This window comes from Juglans regia, chromosome 8 (assembly GCF_001411555.2).
Source record: "Juglans regia cultivar Chandler chromosome 8, Walnut 2.0, whole genome shotgun sequence".
Lineage (NCBI taxonomy): Eukaryota > Viridiplantae > Streptophyta > Magnoliopsida > Fagales > Juglandaceae > Juglans > Juglans regia.
The window spans coordinates 127596-138328 of NC_049908.1; the positions used below are offsets into that span (position 1 = coordinate 127596).

The following is a 10733-nucleotide window of genomic DNA, read 5'->3' on the forward strand; positions in this document are numbered from 1 at the left end:
CATTTCGCATATTCTTTTTTTTTTTTAAATAGAATTTATTTCATTTTATAAACTGAAGTTACAGTTATAACTTATCAATACAGAAAAAATCTGAATTACAAGTCAAACTACGCATCTATTTTGGACACCCCTGCACACAAATTCATTTATGATGGATATTGTTTTAATTTCGAACTCTCTCTTAACAGAAAAAATACTCTGTAAAAACAAAACTAAACGATCTCTCTTAAAATAGAAGAGAAGTACTAACCCCTCCGTCCTCCTAGACAGAAGGAAGAAGGAACTCTTGTTCCTTCGCATATTCCTAAAATGGAACCCTTATTTTTACTTTGAGTAATGCTATATACAAATTTTAAAGAGATAAGTCTCATATAAGTCTTTTATAAAATAATGAATCTCACTAATAAAAAATAATTTTTTTTCACTTTTTTAAAATAGAATCTATTTTTTTACAAAAATTTATATAAAATTTATCTATTTAAAACTTATACAAATCATTTCTATTTTAACTTTTTCCATCTCCACTCTCACTTTGTAGGAAATAAAAGGTATCCCTCACATTTTTTGAGATGCTCCCAACACTAATAAATAAAAAAGCAGTAGCTTAGAAAAATAAATAAATAAATGTAAAAGCAGCGCCTCCCCGGTCCCCACTAGAGCCGTATAGAAAATTCCAGTACGCGTATTGTCATGTTCATGGTCAAAGTTTCTGTCCATAACCGCCTAACCGGTTCTATCTAGTCGCGGTGCAGGTGATCACGCTATAGGAAATTCACCAGATTTATCAACGTACAGTACCAAAATCTTTTTCTGAAATTTTTATATTGTTTCTGCAGACCAGACGACGACCATTCTCTTCTGGTGACGGCCAGACCCATATTAGTAAACGTTCTTCCTATATGATCCAACAACAAAATCGGGGATTTATTAGTAAGATATTTCTCTTTATTGATATAGAAGAAAGAAAAGGAGGCAGATTGATTGATAGATAGATAGAATCATATAAGTCTCTGGCTTTCTTTTTTCTTGTTTAGGTACCAAGGAAGGAGATACATGATTGAGAATTTGAGATATGAGTAAGCAGGCAGTTGCGGGTGCTTCTCACACCGGAAAAGGCATCAGCTTCCTTGAAAAAATCAAGGTCCGTCTTTCTTTCTCTCATCTTCCGTTTCCTGATTCTTGAATTTAATTGATTAAGTAATCAATTCATCAATTTGAGTTCCGAATATTTTTGTTACTTTTTGCGGCTGTTAAACGTGCACCAATCCCTTATCATCTTTTCCGGCATAAACCATGCCGTACTTCTTGGCTGATTTTTTTTTTTTAAGAAGGCCTTAGCAGTTTTTTTTATTAAAAGGAAACTTTCATCATTTATTAGTCAGAAAAACTTATATCCAAGACCGGATATACGCAGAAATATCTCCATATCAACCTTTATCTCGTAAACCAATTAATACATTTGGAACTCCACCAATACACTATTTCCTTTTATGACTAGTCTAGTCTTCACTACTGATGATACTCTTTACAGATAAGCGTCCAAAAGATAGCATTCTGTCTAAACAGAGACTTAACCTCACCATTCATAAAAAGAGAGCACTCAATCTCTACAGCCAAAAATCCAAAAGACTAACTCTTTTTTTTACTAAACAATAAGGAAAGTAGTAAGAAAGATGCAAAAAAGACGGATTACAATTTGAACAACTTTGGTAGACTTCAGAATCTGTAATAGCGCGTGAAGGCATCACGTTTATCTCGTTTCAGCCACAAAAGTTAGATTTGAAAGATCTGATGGTGGCGATTCCTGTAATCTGGCGCATGTGGTGAGAAAAGATGCCAGAAGGGGTGGCACATGAGGATCACGCGCAGGTGCAAGCGGCGCGTGAGGACCACATGTGGTGATTTTCGCAAAACGCCACTATCCTCCGAACAATTTGCGGCCTGTGAGTCTTCTTGTGTTGTGTGTGTCTCGAGAGTTGTCGGAAAACTCAGATTTGGAAGCTTGCCTAGGGCTTTTTATAACAACACCGCACTTGTGCAAACCAAACCAACTGATCTAATAGCTTACTGGTAGTATTTTAGTTCGAATTCAATTGCTGGAAACTAAGGCCTTGTAAGTTTAATTGTGTCCCCCAAGCATAATCATAAATGGCCAGCTTATGTTCTTAATGAATTCCAATCTATTTCAAATTTAACTAGAAACATAACCCCCCCCAAAAAAAAAAAAGAAAGAAGTCAACAGTGGTAGCAAAAAATTAATTAAAAAAGACTGGAATTTCCTTATTTTATTTTAGTAAGAACCACTGGGTTTTTTAAACGTTGGGTCAGGATAATTAATCACTAAAGTTATTGGCATTGCAGAATGCTAGTTGCCTTAAATCCTCATCTGCGGATTCTGGAAAAGGGAGAAGCAAGTCATCGACTAACAAAGTAGCCCATGGGTTCCACTTAGTTGAAGGTAAATCTGGCCATGATATGGAGGACTACCATGTTGCTGAATATATAAGATTGAAGCATCACGTGCTTGGATTATTTGCTATCTTTGACGGTCACCTAGGAGATCGTGTCCCTAGCTATTTGAGAGATAACCTTTTCAACAACATACTTGACGAGGTATCACTTTCCCTCTAGTCCAAAGTCATTTTTCTTTCTTGGAAGCATTTTGTTATGTACTAATTGTTTGGTTGGAGAATGTATGTCTGCTATTTTTCTACATTTGATCATCTATCTAAAAACTTATTTGGTCTTTAAACCGAAAGCTGGTACTAAAATATAACCAGAATATAACTTAGCCAATCGTGTGTCCTTATTTATGCAGTAGTGGTTGTTCTATCCAATAGTGTTTCTCTCCTACTCCTGTAGGGATGTCAGTCTGGTGTTTGCTGAGGAAACCTCTCATTCATTTTAAATATGATTAAATCTTTATTTCCTTCTTTAACTATGTGTTCCAGCCAACATTCTGGAAGGACCCTGAGATGGCAATAAGGAATGCTTACCGCACCACTGATAAGTTTATTTTGGAAAACTCCATGCAATTAGGGCCAGGTGGCTCAACTGCAGTAACCGCAATAGTCATTGATGGCAAAGACTTATGGGTGGCAAACATTGGTGACTCAAGAGCCGTTGTGTGCGAGAGAGGCTCTGCCAATCAAATTACTGTAGACCACGAACCACATAGTGAACGAAGAAGAATTGAGAAGCAGGGTGGCTTCGTGACTACTCTACCGGGTGATAAATTTCGTCTAACAAATAAATTCCATATGTTCATAACCAAACATATTTATTCCGGGTTATGTTTACATTTATCCATTTGTTGGATTATTGGTTTGTTTAAATTATGAAGATTCTAAGACTGCAATTTATTTCAGGAGATGTGCCTAGGGTTAATGGTCAACTTGCAGTTGCACGTGCTTTTGGGGATCAAAGCCTCAAAGCACATTTAAGTTCAGAGCCTGACGTAAGACATGTGCCCATAGACTCGAATATTGAGTTCGTTATATTGGCAAGTGATGGATTGTGGAAGGTCAGTTACTATGGTGACATATGCATAACAAATTCTTCTATCAGCCTCTATGTTTCACCTTTTCACTTGGTCTCCCTCATTTTACTCAGTAATTTGTCAAAACATTGGAATAGGTTTGCGTTGTATTTTGTGATCCTTCACTTCAGTCTGCGTTTTTTGGTGAATATTTAGGTTTCTCCCAAACAATATGAACTTTAAATAATCTCAATGCTATTTTTAAATACTATCTTGTTAACATATCCTGAAAAAAATTGTGTACAATGTGATTTTAGTTTGCATCACATTAAACAATATATTAGATGAGTTTGTGCATTTAAGCAATTGAAAATTTTGACAGATAACTTGAATATGTGCTAATGCTAATAAAGTTATTTGTATTTGTGTACAAGGAAAAGAGAGGAAATAATAACAAAGAGCATAACAATGAGTGGAATTCCCTACTTTATGGACGTGTGTTCTAGAATTTTTTAAGAATTTCCCTCGGTCAAGCTGTCTGAATGAAGAAAATTAAAATATTTCTTGAAAGAATATTGTATGTTAAAAATTCTATGCTACATGCCTTTATATAATTCACAAAGAATCTCCGCTGCCATTGTGGTAGTATAATCCCTCTACAGGGTCATAAAGTTTGTGCTCTTCTTTTGGATTGAAACCCAGTCTCTGCCCATAGTCCTTATGGTATGGGTCCAAATCTTCCCTAAGCAATCATGTTACATCTAATGGCCTAAACTACCACTCTGTTGGTCTTTGCTTGGTTGGTCAATAATTTTCAATATAGTCTTATTCATGAACCATGTGGTCTTATGATGAAAAAATAACCACTGTGATTCCTTGGCATGTTTATTATCATACTTTTACTTTAAACATTTGGAAGCATATATTGGCAGTTTCCTAAGGCTTGAAATGGTATACATGATTTCTTACCGTATGTGCACTTATTGGGGCAACAATACCTCTTGAAGGATGACTCTTAATTTATACTTCAGGCTTCAAATTCATTTTGACTGGTTGGCTTGGCCATCTCAATACTCTTAGTTCCGATTTTACATTAAGGTTAGAATCTTTATAAAGTCGATGTGAAGGATAGAAATGAATTATAAGAATGTCCATAACCATCATAGTATGAAACCCACTTTACAGGGCTGTACAGTGGGTGCTCTTCTTTGGGCATGAAACCCAGTCTCCACCCATTAGTGCATGGACTCCTAATGGTACAGGGGAAGAGGTTCAGATCTTCCCAAAGCATCACGTTTCCTCTAATTTCCTGAGTTTGTGCCCAGCATTTCCATTTAATGGAATTCAAAGAGTTGTTAACAACGAGAAGAGTTGTTAACAACGAGGAAAGCACAAGCCACATCTAGGCCTATACTCCAAAAGGATTTAGATCACCTAGAGTTGTTACCCAAACTCTAAGGCTTAAAGTAAGAGAAATGTAGACACATAATGTGGGCCCTATAGTATTTATAGCTGCCCAAGTGAATTTCTTAATTCTCTCTCTCTCCCACTCTAAGGTGTCTAATCCCGGAAAGAACTAGTGAAGGTTACAATTTAATCCCTTATGATCATTATAAATCCTTTTTCTTGTGATTGATTTTAATCACTAGAACTTCTCTCTCCCGAGTAATGCGAGATCTTATTCGCCACTCATGCTAAATTCAGGGTGGTATAACCTCCCTTTGAACTTCTTATGCCTTTTGTAATGACCCAAGGAAAGCACAGTCATATATCAAGAGCTATAGTCCAAAAAGACTAGCCCCTTCGAAGTGTTATAAATTGCTTCTCCCTCCCAAATGGTATCTCATTCATTTATGAAATCTGGGGTATTACAGATACTCTCAATGGCATGTGGTCATTTTGGTATGAGAGCTATAGTGCATAATAATTTAGAGTGGTGCTCGTTTTATAGAGAGATTTCACAAAAGCAAAACTCACAAACTTTAAATCTACTTTACAATGAAATAGCTTTGTAATCTAATGCACAACTGCATACCACATCAATTTTTGAACTTTATTTTTGTGAGACCTCTTTGTGAACAAAACATTTGTCTATAGTTTATTCCAATCATTGCAAAAAATATTAAAAACTTGGTTAGTTAAAAGAATCGGTGCAGGCAAGTTAGGAACTAAGTACTGGGTATGTAAGCAACAAGCATGATTGATGTAGTTTGATATTAGGACGAGAATGGAGCTATGTGCTTTGTTGGAGAATTCATATTCTTGGAATATGTAGCCACGGGGTTGAGTTCTGTTGATAAATCTGGTTCAATATCATTGCTTGATATTTGGTTTACTCTGGTTGGCAGGTAATGAAGAATCAAGAGGCAGTTGATTTAGTGAAACCCATCAAAGATCCTCAAGCTGCAGCTAAATGTTTAACGGCCGAAGCACTGGCAAAACAGAGTAAAGATGATATATCATGCATTGTGATCCGTTTTGGATGATGCTGCTGAGAAAGTTGCTCACCACTGCACTTTTGTTGGTTTTGTCCTCCTAGGACTCTCAGTCAGTGGTTTCCATTAGGAAGATGGAAATAGGAGTACTATTTGAGTTCTCATATGTTATGCATTGGCTTTCTTCGTTGGGATAATCATGTTAGAGATAGCACAGATAACTATGTCATGCATTTCTTATGTTACGTCGTAAAGAAGTTTCCTCTTAATGAACCCTCGCCTTACACAGGCGTTCACATACAGTCTTTCTGCAGCTCCGTTGCCAAGGATGTTTATTTTGCAAGTGCTGAAAAACATTGCTACACATTTCCAAAAAAACTAATTACAGTAAGACAGGTGGAAAAAAGTATACATTTGGAGAAAAAGATCTACAAAGTATTAGATAGTTAACATTTAGATCACCATAGAATAACTTAAGCGGACGGTAGGGACTAATAGAACTTGCCATCCTGACACCTTACCTTCAGGAACTTGCACAGGCAAGTGGGTGGGAAATAGGGAGAACCCGTGATCTCCTAGCAACCGGCATGAAGAGGCTCAATAAGGAACGATTTTGGATAAAGCTAGTTAGTGAGTCACGCTGCATTAATGACACCATTATCTAAATTCTATGCCGCATTAATAACGCTACCCCATAAGTCACGTCGCATTAAAAGGATTATGACAAAGGAACAATGGAAATGATATAGGATCTTCATAGTCATTGAAAGGTGATCCTCACCAGAAATCTAGTATAAAAGCTAATCCCCAAGTATGAAGTATGAAGAACTCTTTGATTTCTCTAAACTTACGTACAAACTACTAAGGAGATATACTGATTTTAGCATCGGAGACTTTCTGGCCACCACCAAGGCTCCCATTCTTTGTGCTTACTTAAGGTGTACAGGTGACAGCCCGAAGACCCAAGTTTTTGGAACCCGACCCAAAGGTGCTCGAAACACGACGTTAGGAATTAAATAAAGGTAGGTAGTTTGACTTTGACCACTACCGAGGTTGGTGCCGAGAGCTAGGAATCGAATTCTGCTACTCGTCATCGGGACATCCTCAATCCAATGGGTAGGTGGAAGCGACCAAGGGCGTTCATAATCGAGAACTTCGTGCTGAAGCAGACAGGAACAATTACCCGAAACGAAGGAAAGCTAGGCCTGTGATGGGAAGTCCCCTACGTGGTCATCCCAATGGAACGAGCTGCCACACCCTTGAAACACTGAACACAAGTAAAAGTTTTATTGCTAAAAAAATCTTGCGATATGTAACTTGCATTTATGTGTCAATAGTGTAAACTTCATTAATGAAAGTGTGACTTTTCAAGCTCCATCAATGTAACTTCATTGATGTAGTCTCCATCAGTGTATCTTCACCAATGAAATCTCCATCAAACAACTACTTACCTCTGCGTGAGGCACCAAATGGATGAGTTATGCCAAAGACTTCTCTATCCTTCTCGCGGTGGAGAGGAGGTCCGGCCCCTCAGATATCCGACAACTTACTCCAACCTCCGCCACGACGAAGAATGACATCAGTGCAAACCTGAACAAAAACTTCTCTTCCCTGTGATGTCAACAGCGGGAACAGGTCTAGTCCCAAACTGCCCTACTACTTACCACCCCATGAGGGCTAAAGGATGGATAGGCAACCCAACCTCACTCGCGGGGAGAGCGGGTCCAGCTTCTCAGCTCCCCCGAATAACTTACCTCGCTCCATCATGCTGAAGAGCAGACTGGCTACTCAGGCGTTCGACACTTACCTCCCTGCAAGGTAACAAATGGATGAGTCATGCCACAAGCTACTCTATCCTTCTCACAATGGAGAGCAGGCCAGCCTTCGGCTGCCCGACACGTACCTTCCTCGTGAGCGTCAACAGGTGGGAGCGGGTTCAGCCTCAACTGCCCGTCAACTTACCTCCTCGCGGGAGATAAAGGGCGAGATATGCATTAAGGCCATCTCGCCCCTCCCACGACGGAGAGCTTGTCTAGCTCCTCAACTATCTGACAACTTACATCGACCTCCACCATGACAAAGAGTGGAATCAGCGCCAATTTGACCCAACACTTACCTTCCATGTGGTGTCAACGGGTGGGAGCAAGTCCTGTATCAAACTACTTGACAACTTACCCCACCCCCCACACAACAAAGAGTGGACCAGCTTCTCAACCGTCTGATGAATTACCTCCTCAGGTGACGGAGGGGGTAAAGTCTCGTTCCGCTTTTCCCCCGCCCCGCTTAATATATATATAATTAAAATTATATATATACATATTAAAAAAAAACCATAAGTAAGTGAAACGGCACCGTTTTGTCCATGACAAAACGGCGCCGTTTCACTTTTAGACTTTAGTTAAGAAATCCAAAACCCTAGATTTTATTTTTTTAGTTTTGGATTGGAGATTGGAGGAAGGATGGGTTGAATCGGAGATGGAGGATGGAAATAATTGTGAATTTGTGTGATGTGGAGAAATTTGTGCATGTGTTTGATTCTCTGTTTGTTTGTATTTTTTTTTTTTTTTTTGTAGTTTGTATACTATTTTTGGCCTCTGGGTGTTCGGATTTGGAACCCTAAATCAATTTAGGGTTCCAATCCGAACCCCTAAATTGATATTGGGTTTCAATTGAACCCCCTAAATTGATTTAGGGGGTTCAATCCGAAACCCCAAATTGATTTAAGGCTTTCAATTTAGGGGTTTCAATTTCAATTTATTTAGGAGTTTCAGATTGAACCCCTAAATCAATTTAGGGTTTTGATTGATTTAGAGGTTCCAATTGAAACCCCTAATTTCAATTTAGGGGTTCAATTCAAAACCCCTAAATTATGTTGGCTTTGCACTTTGCCTTGTTTTTTCATGTGGTGTATTATTATGATTTTCTTATGTCATATGTTGATTGATTTTATAATTTTTTATTGTGTTGTGAAATCAGGAATGTCTTCTCAAAAGAATTTCATTAATAGCTCTCATACCCCTACCAGTACCCCTGCCCAGATCCTAACCCCACTCCAACCCCTAGGAACAGGAGTACACCTTGCCCCGCCCCCAAGCCTACACAAAGCAAGAAACCTGTTTATGTAGTTTAGTCTCATTTTACCAAACTAGAGGGTGGTGAACCTAATAACCCCCAAGTTAAATGTAATTATTGTAGGAAAATAAATGGATGTCACTATCGGAAACATGGTACACCTCAGTTAAAGGTCCATCTAGAGGAACAATGCAAGAAAAGTCAAATATTAAGATCCTTGCTGGAGAATAGTCAATCTAGACTAGAAATTAGACTAAAAAAAATGACGGATGAGACTAGTGGAGATCCAACGTTGAATGGGTATACGAAGTATAATGCTGATGAGTGTAGAAGGAAGTTAGCTCGTATAGTTATCATAAACGAGCTACATTTTCAGTTTGTAGATGAGAGAGGGTTCAAGAATTTGTCCAAGATTTGGAATTTAGATTTACACTTCCTTCTAGCCACATTGTGGCAAATTATATTAAAAAAATGTACTGGAAAGATATAGATGTTTTGAGGGGCCAATTGGTGGGTTTGGTAGTTTGCCTCACTACCGATACTTGGACTTCTGTCCAAAATTTCAATTATATGTCTTTGACTGTTCATTTCATTAATTCTGATTGGATTCATCATAAAAAAATTATTAAGTTTTGTCAAATAACTGATCACAAGGGTGAGACGATTTGGAAGGTCTTGGAGGCCTCAATAAAGGAGTGGGGTTTAGCACGGGTTTTGACAGTTTCGGTTGACAATGCCTCATCTAATGATGTCGCCTTGAGATATCTGAAAACTTATCTTAGAGAGGCAAATAAGACATTTTTGGGTGGCGAATATTTGCATGTTAGATATTCTGCACATATCTTGAATTTAATTGTGACTGAGGGGTTGAAAGATGTTGATGACTCGGTTGCACGAGTTAGACTGGCTGTGAAATTTGTGATGTCTTCTCCTTCTAGATTAGAGAAATTCAAAATTGCTGTGAAGACTGTGGGCATAACATCAAATAAGGGTCTTTGTACTGATGTTCCTACTAGATGGAACTCAACATTCTTGATGTTGGAAGCGGCCCAAGAATATAAGGCAGCCTTTCAATTATTAGGTGATGAATACATTCAATATATCAAATACTTTAATGAGCATAGGGGTTTAGGAAAGCCTAATGATGATGATTGGGAGATAGTTTCTACTTTCTTTTATTTTCTCGGACTTTTTTACGATGTCACATTAAAGTTATATGCTTTTTTGCACCCTACATCCCATGAATTTTGTCAACAAATATGTAGGGTGATAGAAGAATTAGACGACATGTGTAGGGGTTCCAATCTAAGGATGAGGGAGATGACACTGACTATGAGGGTCAAATATGACAAGTATTGGAGAGATTTGACTAGACAAAAATATTTTGTTATATGTAGTTGTTATTCTTGATCCTCGTCTGAAAATTTCAGGTATGTTATATGGTTTGAGACTTGCACACGATCACGCATGGACTGATCTTATTGGTGAGATGGCCGGAGATGCCATTTATAAATTATATGATGAGTTTAATGTAATTGTGGTATTGCATCTACTACATTTACACATATCCCAACACCTCCTCCAGACACGGGGGCAACAAAGAAGCGTATATTGGCATGAACTAAGACCCTCGCACATAATCACACAGTAGTCCGTCAATCTATGGAGATGGTTTCAGAGTTGGAAAATTATTTGTCAGGGGATCTTATTCAAGATGATGATGATTTTGACCTATTAGGATGTGAAAG

The 10733-nt window shown here is 38.1% G+C and overlaps 1 protein-coding gene across 1 annotated transcript; it reads left to right on the forward strand.

Moving 5' to 3' along the window:
- Positions 1-657: 657 nt before the first annotated feature.
- Positions 658-6215, forward strand: LOC109000954 (probable protein phosphatase 2C 44). Its single transcript, XM_035693246.1, has 7 exons — positions 658-752; positions 837-930; positions 1035-1141; positions 2362-2613; positions 2952-3228; positions 3369-3523; positions 5827-6215. Exons 3-7 carry the CDS (start codon positions 1073-1075, stop codon positions 5962-5964), a joined length of 891 nt encoding a protein of 296 aa, XP_035549139.1. The 5' UTR covers positions 658-752; positions 837-930; positions 1035-1072; the 3' UTR covers positions 5965-6215.
- Positions 6216-10733: the final 4518 nt, after the last annotated feature.